This window comes from Carcharhinus amblyrhynchos, chromosome 13, assembly GCF_965287045.1.
Source record: "Carcharhinus amblyrhynchos chromosome 13, sCarAmb.v2.hapA, whole genome shotgun sequence".
Taxonomy (NCBI): Eukaryota; Metazoa; Chordata; class Chondrichthyes; order Carcharhiniformes; family Carcharhinidae; genus Carcharhinus; species Carcharhinus amblyrhynchos.
In genome coordinates, this window is record NC_137336.1 from 6857277 (window position 1) to 6871344 (window position 14068).

The 14068-nt window shown below is 43.5% G+C and overlaps 1 protein-coding gene across 1 annotated transcript; it reads right to left on the reverse strand.

Annotated features, from left to right (window-relative positions):
• Positions 1–1010: 1010 nt before the first annotated feature.
• Positions 1011–3404, reverse strand: LOC145351634 (protocadherin-10-like). Its single transcript, XM_080201200.1, has one exon. The coding sequence runs from the start codon at positions 3402–3404 to the stop codon at positions 1011–1013; it is 2394 nt and encodes a 797-aa protein (XP_080057326.1).
• Between the last annotated feature and the right edge of the window lie 10664 nt (positions 3405–14068).

Below are 14068 nucleotides of genomic sequence, written 5' to 3' on the forward strand. Positions count from 1 at the left end.
GCAAATGCAACTTGTCGCTGGTCAGCCCACATTATAGAGATCACTGCCCCATTCGTTAAATTACCGCATAGAAACCTTTTCTTCCACACGAGAATAATAACAAGAATTGGGGTTTAACGTATCATCCCTAACATGGCACCGATAGTACAGCTCTCCCTGTGCACTGTCATGGAGCTTCAGCCTAGATTTTGTGCTCAAGTTTCTGGATTTCGAATTGAAACTACAACCTTGTAACTCAGGGGCGAGGCAAATTGTCCTCTAAGGTTTGCAGGGGCGTAATGATGAGTCAATTTCGAACATACTATGCATGGAACAAATGTGTCTCCCTCCTTCATGATGTGTTAATGCGCGCCCAAGTCAAAGTAGCCACGCAATGCATCTATGGGTCTGCACACAGTAAACTGAAGCCAAACGAAAAATTGTACGAGAATGCTGCAAAACCAGCGACAGTTAAAACTTAAATGCATAGCAATTCAGAATTAATATTTAGTTTTGTGTATCAACATTGTTTGATAGGAGACTCTCAGGGCCTGACCTCAGGCCTTCAATCCAATTGTAACAACTTAACTGATTAATCTGAAATTTCACTTTGTTTTGAAGCACAACTGTATGCCGCTCAAAATAACTGAGCCGAGACTATTAAAATATTGGAGAGTGAGATTTAAGAAGGCTCTATTCAGTTTCCTTTCAAAAACATTTTTCAGTATGTAGTTAGTTAGACATTAGTAAAAACAGAAATCATAAGCAGTTGAAAGACAAGTTTCTACAAACGTGCAAGTAATTAGTATACTAATCAAGACTGTAAAATGGGGTTTATAGACAAGAATAGCTATGACTGAACGCAAGGAAAATGGAAAGAAGAGTGGGCAGTTCTGGCGCATTAGATTTGCCGTTTTCAAAATGGAAATCTAGAATCTTGCATGAGATACAACCTCCAATTCAGGACATAATAAATATTTCTTTACCAAAACGCATTACCTGTCAGTGGGAGAATGAAACTGCTGCCTTAGTTAATTTCTTCCGTTGATGTCATGAACACTCACATCATTGAAAGGCAACGTAGGATGACAGGGTTTTAAAAAGAGAAAATCACTCTTCGATGATTCAGGTGATAAACACACAGTGTAACGATAACCTTCAGTCTGAACTGACCCGCTGTAATTTAAAGGTTCACTTGTGGCTTGCCTCCGATTAAAACCATCATTGGAATTCCTCCGACTATAACAACGACCTGTAGAGGTATAGTCTTCAGCAATATTTCTGTCTTGTCTATACTTCAGGATGACCAATCCAATAATCGTTACCAGGAACAAAAAGGAAGTGGATCCTAAAATGATGATCAGATAACTATTTAGATCTGAAAAATATTCCAAGCGTCTGGGTTCATCCATTCGTTCAAAAGAGTTCTCAGTCACATTGGACATTATTGTAAAGGAGATTGTGGCCGTACTGGAGAGGCTTGGTTGTCCATTGTCCTTCACACAGAGGATCACATTTTTTGTAATGATTTCTTGGTCTCTAATACTTCGTGTTGCTCTGATTTCCCCAGAGAGAATACCAATTGTGAACAGATTAGGATCAATGGCCTCCAATAATTGGAAGGAAAGCCTCGCATTCTGACCAGAATCCTCATCTGTCGCAATCACCTTGGTGATTAAGTAACCTGGATAAGTTGACTGGGGCATTATCTCCACGAATGCTGAGCTGTTCCACGTCAGAGGTGAAAGGATAACCGGCGCATTGTCATTTTGGTCTAGGATAATAACATTGACAATAGCAGTACCACTTAATGGAGGAAATCCAGCATCATGAGCTTCAACGCTGAATTGAAAATGTTTCAGTTGCTCATAATCAAAGGACTGCAGTGCGTAAATGTTCCCATTCTTGGAGTTAATCGTGACGTAAGCAGAGGAAGACATATCTTGCTTTGCATTGTCGAGAATAGAATAGGAAATTTCTCCATTTTGATTCAAATCAGCATCATATGCATTAACAACAAATATAGAAGCACCAGGTGTATTATTCTCCATCAGGTATACATTATATGAGGATTGTGTAAATTTTGGAGCGTTGTCGTTGATATCAGTTATGGAAACCAAGATGAGTTTACTTGTTGAAAGAGGTGGCGAGCCTCCGTCCCAGGCAGAAATGGAGATGTTGTACAATGGGATCAGTTCATGGTCCAGAATACCGTTGGTAACCAACTTGTAGTTATTCCGTAAAGGGTTTTCAATGTTGAACGGAATACTCCCTGGAATCTGACAGTGAACTTCTCCAAATTCATCAGAATCAGCATCAGTTACACTGAACAAAGCTATCGTCGTTCCTGCTGGAGCATCCTCCCGCACAGCACTGGCAACTACAGTTACGTGCAACTCAGGAAAATTATCGTTCGTGTCAATGACATCGACCACAACATTTGCATGGGCTGCCAATCCTGGTGGAACATGTTCCACTGCTTGTACGTCAAGTTCATAAACATTCGCTTCTTCAAAATCCACGACTCCTTGAACTCTGATCTCCCCAGTAGCAGGGTCCAATTGGAACAAATCACGGATATTTTGGGAAACGTGATTGGTGAAGGAATATGTTACTTCAGCATTTGTACCTTCATCCATATCCGCAGCATTAATTTTTATCACTAAGGTACCATTGGCGACGTTTTCCACGACAGTCGCCCTGTAGGTTTCCTGATCGAAAATAGGGGCGTTATCATTTCCGTCCATTACATTAATGATAAGCTGAGCTGTGCCAGACCTGTGAGGAATCCCACCGTCTATGGCCGTCAGTTGAAGAGTAAACATTGATTGTTTCTCGCGGTCTAAAGGCTTTTTCAGTAAAAGCTCAGCATTTTTACTTCCATCCCGTCTTGTCTGCACTTTGATAGCGAAGTTCTCGTTTGGACTGATCTTGTAAGTGTTGATTGCGTTTGTACCTACATCCGGATCCTGCGCGCTCTCGAGAGGGAAGCGCGCCCCTGGCGCAATTAATTCATTGATCTGCAAGTGGAATTCCCTCTTCGGAAAGATGGGCGAATTATCATTTACATCTTGTATCTCCACTGAAACGGGATACATTTCCAAAGGGTTGACGAGCGCGATTTGAACAGAAAGTGAACAGGGAGAGCTTTTTTTGCAAATCTGTTCTCTGTCGATTCTTTCATTAACAAATAAAAAACCATTTTCCGGATTTACCTCCATGTATTGTTTCGGGTCATCTGAAATCAGCCGAAATTTGCGAGACGGTAATTCCCAAACATTAAGTCGTATATTTTCAGCGATATTCCCAATAAAGGCCCCACGTTCCAGTTCCTCAGGAATCGAGTAGCGAAGCTGCTCCGAAACCAAGTCGGACACACACAGCACGAAAATGAAGACCGTCCGACTCATCAGTAAGTTCGCCATCGCTCTGGCAGAATTGTGTGGCACAATATTGAAATTTCTCACAATAGAGTATATTGATTTGCGTCGTAGAACATAACAATTACCAACAGTATATCGTTATCCTACTACGAATGGACGAACGTAACGACACAATGTGGAGAGCTTTTCCAAACATGTCCGCGCACCACAAAGGCAAAGACTGTCTGGCTCTCCGATTCTGTTCTGTTTCGCTAACGAAGGAGGGGGGGTCGATCGCTCGCAGAGTCTCGGCTTCTTATTGGTAGACAGCGACACGAAGAGTCCCAACCAATAACTGCAACAAATTTTCTTAAAGCTAGGCTGATTCTAGATAATTTATATGCCACCGAACGTTATATTTACAGGTGTACAATTACAATTATATGGACAAGCATGCACAGAAATCTTGTGTTCTGTTTCAGCCTTAATCTTAAACGTGAAATATCGGAATACTGAGACCTCTGGTAATTGCAGCGTTCAAATCCGCAAACGTAATCAAATACTAATCGCTATATTATCACCGTTGAATTTAGTTACTGGTAGGTTTCTGAATTTACAACGGCGCCTAATCTTTAAACGTCCTTCAATAATTTTAAAGGGTTTCGAGATGCTTTGAGATCTGGAAAGGCTTTACATATATGCTAAGTGCATCCATGGCTTTCGGAATGATTATGTCACCAAATGAAAATTATAGTAAGTTGTTGTAGCATGTGTATAAATATCAACGAATATTTTAAGCTTATACTGATTTTTTCTGATACCTTTCTTCTTAATTCATTTTTGTATAACATTTCCACTGTCGTCATAGTGATGGTAAGTGAAAGATCGCCTCGCCCCACACTTGCAGATTGGTGCCCCTTAAACTATAACACAATGTTGATGGGTCCCTTTTTCAACCGTGATTAATGCCCAAAATCTGCCTACGATGACTGTCGTTCTGAACAAAGATCGCTTAAATATTTTTTTTCCGAGAAAACAACTCAGATATATTGTCAGACGATGGTTACATCAAATAACAGTACTTCTATTCCATTGGCTGTATAGAATTATTCCCTTCAGCATCACATTATCAGTCAATTTCAGATATCGTGCCAGCTTTAAGAGAACTTCCTGGCGTAGTTCTAATGTCCTTGGGCCAGTAATAGGTTTGGGATGAGTGGTCACATGAACTGACAGAATTTGAATTCCAAAAGTAGTGTATAGAATTAAACAACAGTCCTGGTAACTATGGAACCTATCATCGCTTGTTATAAAAACTTATCTGGTTCAGAAATGAGCTTTAGGGAAGGAAATCTGTTGTCCTTACCTGTTCCGACGTACATAGGAAACCAGTCCCTACTGGTTGACTCTAGATTGTCCTCTGAAATTTCCCAGCAACTCGCTCAAAGGACAATTCGCGATGGACAACAAATGTTGGCCTTCTCAGCGACGCCCATATCCCAAGATAAAAACAATGAATATTTCGTTCACGTTTAAAGAACAAAGAGCAAACAAAATTACAGCACGGGAACAGCCCTTCGGCCCTTTAAGTCTGCACCGACAATGCTGCCACCTTCCGGGCACCATATCCCTCTACTTCCATCTCACTCATGCACTTGTCAAGACGCCCCTTAAAGGTCACTAAAGTATCCGCTTCCATTACTACCCCGGCAACGAGTTCCAGGTACCCACCATTCTCTGTGTAAAAAATCTATCTCGTACATCTGTTTTAAACGTTGCCCCTCGCACCTTAAACCTGTGCTCCCTAGTTTTTGACTCTTACACCCTGGGAACCAGCTTCTGACTATCCACTCTGTCCATGCCTGTCATAATCTTGTAGACTTCTATCAGGTCTCCCCTCAACCTCCGTCGCTCCAGTGAGAACAACCCAAGTTTCTGCAACTTCCCCTCATAGCTAATACCCTTCAGCAATATAGCTTGTTACTGACTGGTTACACGTCACTGCATATGAATTCCCATGACTTCGCTTTCATTTTTGAGTGGTAACTTGATCAAACTCCATTCATACATTGTGCATACCATTCTCTTGGTATGGAGGGAATTATCGTTGTTTCTACGTCCAATTAACCTGTTGTCAAATTGCCACAAATTGGTTAGACTGTTTTTAAATAATGAGCCAGTGAGTGGCTCATATGCTGTAAACTCTTACCTTCTCTTTCGGCGAATTATCCTGTGATATTAGATTGTGGCTGAAATTAGGGACAGGAATTGCATACAACGTTAAGCAAAATGTGCGTGAGAGGGGAAAATGTGCAGATTCATTCAAATCTGTGAGGAGTCGTGGAGAAGAATGCAGTGCACAATTTTCTATTATTTTTGCTCTTTCTTCCAATGCTGCGTGAGGCTTTCAATAAAGGTCTGAAAATCGCCAAGGCACAATTTGTAGAATAATGCAACTGTTTTCCAATTTCATAGTTGTTTTCATGTTCATAGTCGTATTTTTGTTTTTAGTTGTCTTATTCCGGGGCTGCAACTCTAACATTTGCAACATTTGAACGTTTTAGCTTTGCGAAGAGTTGAAATTGAAATTCCCCGTTTGATCTTGGTGTTTATTCCATTATTCAAAATGACGCAAAAGAATCCTGTCTTCTGGGTGGTTATAGACACCCGTGGTACATAATGTGCTTAACAAAATACACTGCGGATCTGATAAACATCATAAAGTTTAATGAGATATAATTATGACAGTGTTACATCTGCAAAAATGAAAGCGAAGTCATGACAATTCATATGTAATGATGTGTAATCAGTCAGTAACAAACAATATTGCTGGGTTTGCACTTTGCCTTCATGTCAAGAACACGAATTCGTTATGGAGTTCTCAATTATCAAAGAAATACGACTTTAATCAACTATTTTCTCATAATTATATGGGTTCTCTGCCAATATGCAAAGCCCCAAGAAGCCCCATAACTAAGAAGATGGCAATATTCCTTGAACTAGGAAGGCTATATTTTATTCATACTACAGATTTATTAGTGGTTTATTACAAATGATGCATTTAATGCATCACGTAAAGAGTACAGATTAAGAATTATTGCGAAATGGCAATACGTGTCAAAAGATTCCGAGGACGCTTCTAACTGAAATGTTAAATACATTCCCAAGCATGCTAGATACCAATTACAACCACAGTTGAACTTACATCTGTCATGCTCCATTATGTCCATGACAAAACATGTCTTTGCATATTAATTTGACTGCAAGATATAGGTGAATTTGACATTGTAGTCCAACTACTAGGACTTTGAAAACTCAAGCACATATCTAATCCCAGAGTACAAAATTACGAAGCAAATTTTAACTTCATGCGACCATGCTTGCCATTTCAGTTACAGTTACCTTCAATATTGAAATTATTGTTCAAAATAAAGTCAACGTTGATTGTATATTCTGCATGCTTAAATAATTTCAGACTCAGACGGTCAGAATGGCTTGTTCATTTCGGTCAGCAGTATCCTAATAATTAAACATTAAGTTACGCAGGTTACAAACATTATTCAAGTATGAAAATGCACGTTCAAATCGAATCCCAATTTATCTACAATGAGCGTTACATAATATGTGATTCATATTTACATCGCACAGTGAGGCCATTCAATTTAACAGGCCCATGTCAGCATTTATGCATCTCTCGCGCTTCCCCCCAACTACTCTGTCTAACGTTATTAACAAATATGGATGGTGAGTGTCGAAAGGAGGGTGTTGACATTCTGAGGACGCGTTGAGACAAAAAGGAAGGTGTTATTGGAGGTTTTGAAAAAGATTAAGTTGGACAAGTCCCAAGGGTCTACCCCAGAATACTGAGTGAGACGAGGGAAGAAAATGCTGAGGCCTTGGCCAGTATCGTTGTATCCTCTTTAGCCATGGGCGAGGTAACAGAGGATTGGAGAGTAGCTAACATTGTTCTTCTTTTTAAGAAAGGCAGAAAACACAATCTGTGAAATTACAGGCCTGCGAGCCTTACATCAGTGGTGGGGAAGTTATTGGAGAATATTCTTAGTGACAGGGCGTAGTCTCGTCTGGAAGATAGGCAGTATGGTTTGTGAAGGGGGTGGGGTCGAGTCTCACCAACTTGGTTGAGTTCTTTGAGGAAGTAACAAGAAAAATTCACCAGGGCAGGCAGCAGATGTATGCATGGATTTTAGTAAAGCCTTCGGTAAGGTTTGCAGGCTGATAAGGGACGCCAAGTCAAATGGGTTCCGAGGTGAGCTGGTGAGACGGATACAAAACTGGCTTGGTTATAGAAAGCAGACAGTAACAGTGGAAGGGTACATTTTCTAACTGGAGATCTGTGACAAACCGTGTTCCACAAGGAGCAGTGATGGGGCCTCTGTTGATTATAATATATGTAAATCATTTGGAGGAAAACGTGGGTGGTCTGTTTAGTAAATATGCCGATGATACAAAAATTGGGGGAGCAGCTGATAGTGAAGAGGATTGTCAGATGGTACAGCAGGATATTAATTAGCTGGAGACCTGGGCTGAAAAATTGCAGATGGAATTTAACACGGACAAATGTGAGGTGATGCGATTTGGTAGGTCTACTGCAGAAGGAAAGTACACAGTAAATGGTAGAAGCCTTAGAAATATGAGCACACAAAGGGATCTTAAGCATGCAGATCCAGAGTTTCCAAAAGATGACAACTCAGTTGGACAAGGTTAAAGAAGGAGTATGGCATGCTGGCCTTCATCAATCCGGGTATTGAAAATAGGAATTGGAAATTCATGTTTCAGTTGATTTTGGTTAAGACTTTGGTTAGGCTGCATTTGGAGTATTGTGTACAATTCTGGTCGCCATATTACCGGAAGGATGCTGATGCATTGAAAAGGGTGCAGAAGAGATTCATCAGGATATTACCTGATTTAGAGGATATGTTCAATGAAGAAAGGTTGAACAACCTTGGATTCTTTTCATTTGAGCGTCAGATGATGAGGGGAACTTGATAGATGTTAACAAGATTCTGACAGGCTTGGACGACATGTCTTTCCCAGGGTCGAAGGGTCAATTTCTCGGGGGTATAGGTTGAAAGTAAGAAGGCGAAATTTCAGAAGAGATGTAAGGGACACGTTTTTCACTCATAGGGTGGTAAACACCTGGACCATGCTGTTGGACAAGGTGGCGGAAGCAGATTCTATAACAACGTACAAAGGACATCTGGATAGACACATGAATAGGCAGGGAAGAGAAGGATGTGGGCGACGTGGGGGAAAAAAATCAGAGAGACATCTGTGTCAGCACAGGCTTGGTCGGCCGAAGGGCCTGCTCCTATGTTGCACTTTACTTTGTTCTTTGAGACCAAGAAGGGGGAGCGGGACACCGAGGGATGCGAGAGACTGGAGGGGGAGGCTATCATGGACAATTCGAGGAAGGGGTGGTGTACAAAACTGTGGGATCGCAATGGTGGGCGGAGGGGGGGGGGTGCTTTGAAGAAGAGGTCAGAGGGTCAGAAGGCGAGGGGGGAGATCAGTGTGGAGGAGTGATCAGAGTGGAGGGGGTTCAGGCAGAGATCGATGCTGCAGCGAAGGAGGAGCTAGGACGGGGGACAGTGTTCGGAGCATGCATATCGGAGAGGAATCGGGGTCGAGCTGAGAGAGATGCTTGGGTTGGGAGTGGGGGAGGGCGGACGGTTGAGGATCGGTTTGGAGTGGGATTGGAGTGGAAGGGAGGGCAGAACAGGTGGGGGTGATGGGGCAGAGGTGTGGTCAGAGGACCAAACCGGGGCATGATCCCAGCAGAGGGGGCGTTTAAAAAGAGGGAGGTTCCAGCTGAATGGAGTTGAGGAAGGGGAGGCTGGGAGTAGAGGACGTTTGAAGCAGAAGGGGTTGTTAAAGCGCAGAGCACTGACGGAGCGGCAGTAGATCAGAGCGGCAGGGACCAGGGGCTATTGGCGAGTCACAATGTAGAGGTGAATGGTTAGGAGCGAATGGTTGGGTCGGAAGGGGGCTTGGGTGGAGGGAGCGGGGAATGATCTGATCGGAAGGAGTTGTTGGAACGGACGTGTGCCTCCTACCAAACTGACCGGAGATGAGGCATTCTGAGTGGAGGTATGGGTCGCAACGTGGGGTGCGTCGTTATTAAAAGTAGAGGAATTGGGCTGGAGGGGGAAGTTTGAAGCAAAGAGGGATAGAGTTTGAAGGAGGCGGGTCATAGTGGAGGAAGGTTTGGAGTGGATGGAGGAGGCCAGAGCAGGAGAGATAGGTCCGAGTTGCAGACTGGGCAGAGGGCCCAGAGTCGACCAGCAGAGAAGTCAGGGCAGGGGCTGGGTGAGTGTTGATGAAACCTGTAGGGAGAGGTGATATGACCAGAAAGATGTTCGAGCTGTGGCGTGGTCGGAGCGGAGTTTGAAAGTCAGGGCGACAGGTGTTTTGATTAGAGGGCCTGACCGGAGTGGAGAATGGCATCGGCTGGGAATGGGAGTGCTGGTCGGACAGCGTGAGAGGGTCGGGTCAGGGTTGGGTTTGGTGCGGTTGAGTCTTCCTGTTTCGACAGTTACTCTGGAGTGAGAAGTTTTCTTTTCCTTTCTAAGTCTTCTGAGTGACTGTCAGGGTAGAAGAGGCTGAACCATCCGCATTACATCAGTTCTGTCGGATGGCTTCCAGCCCAGCGCAATAATCCAGAGGAAGTTAGCATTTTGGAACTCAGAGATTCGCCAAGGCATCAGTAGGGTGCTCCCAAATGCGATTCTCGGTAACCAGGAAGTTATGGGCCTACATGTTTGATGGCAATATGTTATAACCAGAAGTTCAAATTCATAGTGAACAACGTTGCAGTCCACATGCTGAGTAGCATGTCTGCGCGTGCGTTAGCATATGTACAATGACGTAGATGCCAAAGCGTTTGGTTTTCAAAGACATTAGTTGAATTATTTACGCGCTGGGGACTGTGGTGAATAATCATTCACACTGATATAATGGCACCGGCATCTCGACTGCAAATGCAGTGAATATTGTCAAGGTAAAGTTGAACAATAACTGAACACGACTATTGTGCACTTCAAACAGTATCTTTCAGTGACTGATTTCGTTAAGAACACACATACCTTAATATGGCAGACGTATACGCGTGTAAGTGCAGTTATGAATATGATGAAAAGAAAGGCACAAGTTTTTAAAATGAAACAACGAAGTGATGGGACACATATTCGTGAAGGGAATGATGAGTAGTAGACCTGCATGAAACCATTCTGAGATAGGAGCTACAGGCACTTAGAAAGGCAAAAACTGATTAGGGACATTCAACGTGGTTTCTGAGTGGAAAATCATATCTCACCAATTTGATTGAGTTTTCTGAAAGTTTAACGGAGAAGGTAGACGAGGGCAGTGCAGCCGACTTTGACAAGGTACCACATGGTAGGTTGTTGCATGAGTTTAAACTTCGCAGGATCCAGGGTGAAGTAGCTAATTGGATACCAAAGATAAAAATAGAGGCTGGTTGCAAAGGGTTATTTTTCAAACTGGAGGCCAGTGACCAGCGGTGTGCCTCAGGGATCAATGTTGGGCCCATTGTTATTTGTCATTTATATTAATGATTTAGATGAGAATTTAGGAAACATGGTTAGTAAGTTTACAGATAACATCAAGATTGGTGGCATAGTGAGCAGTGAAAAACGTTATCTAGGATTGCAAAGGGATATTGATGAATTGGACCAGTAGACTAATGAATGACAGATGAATTTTAATGTCGATTAATATGAGGTAATGCATTTTGGCAGATCAAACCATGGCAGGACTTACTCTCAGTTAATGGTAGGGCACTGGGGAGAGTTATAGGACAAAAAGATCTCGGGGTACAAGTTCACAGCATCTTGAAAGTGGAATCATAGGTGGACAGGGTGGTGAAGAAAGCAATTCGGCATCCTTGCTTTAATTGGTCAGAGCATTGAATGCAGGAGCCGGGACACCTTGCCGATGCTGTACAAGATGTAGGTAACTTCGCACTTAGAATACTGTGTACAGTTCTGGTCACCCTATTATAGAATAGATACTACTTAACTAGAAAGAGTGCCGAAAAGGTTTACTGGGATGCTACCAGAACTTGATGGTTTGAGTTATAAGGACAGGCTGGATAGACATGAACTTTTTCCCTGGAGTATAAGAAGTGTTGCGGTGATCTTATATAAGAACATAAGAACATAAGAAATAGGAGCAGGAGTAGGCCATCTAGCCCTTCGAGCCTGCCCCGCCATTCAATAAGATCATGGCTGATCTGTCGTGGCTCAGTTCCACATTCCCGCCCTCTCCCCATAACCCTTAATCCCCTCTCTTATCAAAAACTCATCAGCCCGCGTCTTAAAAATATTTAGCGAGGTAGCCTCCACCACTACAACGGGCAGAGAATTCCAGAGATTCACCACCCTTTGAGTGAAGACGTTCCTCCTCAACTCCGTTCTAAACCGCACCCCCCCCCCCCCCCCACCCTTTATCTTGAGGCTGTGCCCCCTAGTCCTATTATCCTTTCTGAGCGGGAAGAGTCTCTCCACGTCTATCCTATCCATCCCATTCATCATCTTATACGTCTCAATGAGATCTCCCCTCATTCTTCTAAACTCTAACGAGTACGAGCCTAGTTTATTCAGCCTCTCCTCATAGCTCAACCCCCTCAACTCCGGCATCAGCCTAGTAAACCTCCTCTGCACTCCCTCCAAGGCCAAAATATCCTTGCGTAAGTACGGCGCCCAAAACTGCACACAGTACTCCAGCTGCGGCCTCACCAATGCTCTATACAGCCGCAGCAAGACCGCCCTACTTTTATATTCAATCCCCCTCGCTATGAAGGCCAGCATTCCATTCGCCTTCCTGATCACCTGCTGCACCTGCAGGCTGGGTTTTTGCGACTCATGCACAAGGGCCCCAAGGTCCCTCTGCACCGTCGCCTGCTGCAGTTTTTTGCCATGTAAGTGATAATCCTTCCTACCATTATTCCTACCAAAGTGGACCACCTCGCACTTGCCAACATTAAATTCCATTTGCCATTTCCTGGCCCATTCGCCCAGCTTATCTAGATCCTTCTGTCGACTCTCCACACCCTCCGCACAATTTGCCTTTCCTCCAATTTTGGTGTCATCAGCAAATTTCGACACCCTACACTCGGTTCCCTCCGCCAGGTCATCTATATAAATGGTAAATAGCTGAGGCCCCAGCACTGACCCCTGAGGCACTCCACTAGTCACCATCCGCCAATCCGAATAGCACCCATTGACTCCCACTCTCTGCCTCCTATTTGACAACCAATCCTCTATCCACGCTAACACCCTACCCCCAACTCCCTGTCCCCTGACCTTCTGCAATAACCTCCTGTGAGGTACCTTGTCAAACGCCTTCTGAAAATCCAGAAAGACCACATCCACCGGCTCTCCTCTATCCACCGCCCTAGACACATCCTCATAGAACTCCAGTAAATTTGTCAGACACGACTTCCCTTTAACGAAACCGTGCTGCGTCTGCTCTATCAAGCAATTCCACTCAAGATGCCTCGTTATTTCCTCCTTGATGACGGATTCTAACATTTTACCTACAACAGACGTTAAACTAACCGGCCTATAATTCCCTGCCTTTTGCCTGGCACCCTTCTTAAACAACGGCGTAACATTAGCCGCTTTCCAATCTTCCGGCACTTCCCCGGAATCCAGCGACGTCTGGAAAATAACCATCAAGGCATCCACTATCACCTCCGCCATTTCTTTCAGAACCCTCGGATGCATTCCATCCGGTCCTGGCGACTTGTCCACAATCAGTCCCTCCAGTCTGTCGAGCACCTCCTCTCTAGTAACAGTAATGTCATTAAGACCCTCCAGTCCTACCACCTTTCCATCTCTAACACCCGGCAAATTATTCACGTCCTCCTCCGTGAAGACAGAAACAAAAAAGTTATTCAGGACCTCAGCCATATCCCCATCCCCTACCACTAAGTCCCTCTCCTCATCCTCTAAGGGGTCTATTAAATAATGATGGGTATAGATAAGGTAGATAGTCAACATTTTTCCCGTAGGTTTGGGAGTCTAAAACTAGAAGGTATAGTTATAAGGTGGGGGGGGGGGAATACAAAATGGCCCAGAGGGACATTTAGTTCACACTGAGGGTGGTGAGTGTCTGAACTAAGCTGCCAGATGTAGTAGAAGGTGCGGGTACAATTTTGTCTTTTAAAAAACATTTATACAGTTACTTGGATAAGACTGCTATGGAAGGATATGGGCCAAATGCAGGCAATTGAGAATAGCTTAATGGTAAAAACTGGGTGGCATGGACAAGTTGGGTGGAAGGGCCTCTTTCCATTTTGTAAATCTCTATGACCCCAAGACTCATTATCAATCGTTTCAAGCAGGATACATTAGAAAGATCGTCACAGAAGACCTAACCGAAAACAATAGCTGCTGAATCAATTTGTTCTTTGCAATGTTTGCAAGATTTTCGATATAGAATAGATTTTGTTGAAGAACTTGTAGGATATTAGGTAGAATGATATAATGAAGGTATTTTGCATGATTTGGCCTTGATGGTGGGTTCATGACCACAAATGGTTGGGGGTGGTAGAGAGTATTGACAATGGGAGACTTCCGAAATGGAGGGGCCAGAAGCAGAGCCACCCATTGTCTGTGTTGGGTGGCAGGAAATGCAGAAAAGAGGGAAGAGATAGAACATTTGGCATGAGAGTGACAAGTAAAATT

Bases quoted from the DNA above. Each gene is read 5' to 3' on its own strand.
- LOC145351634 (XM_080201200.1), bottom strand. From the start codon at position 3,404: ATGGCGAACTTACTGATGAGTCGGACGGTCTTCATTTTCGTGCTGTGT.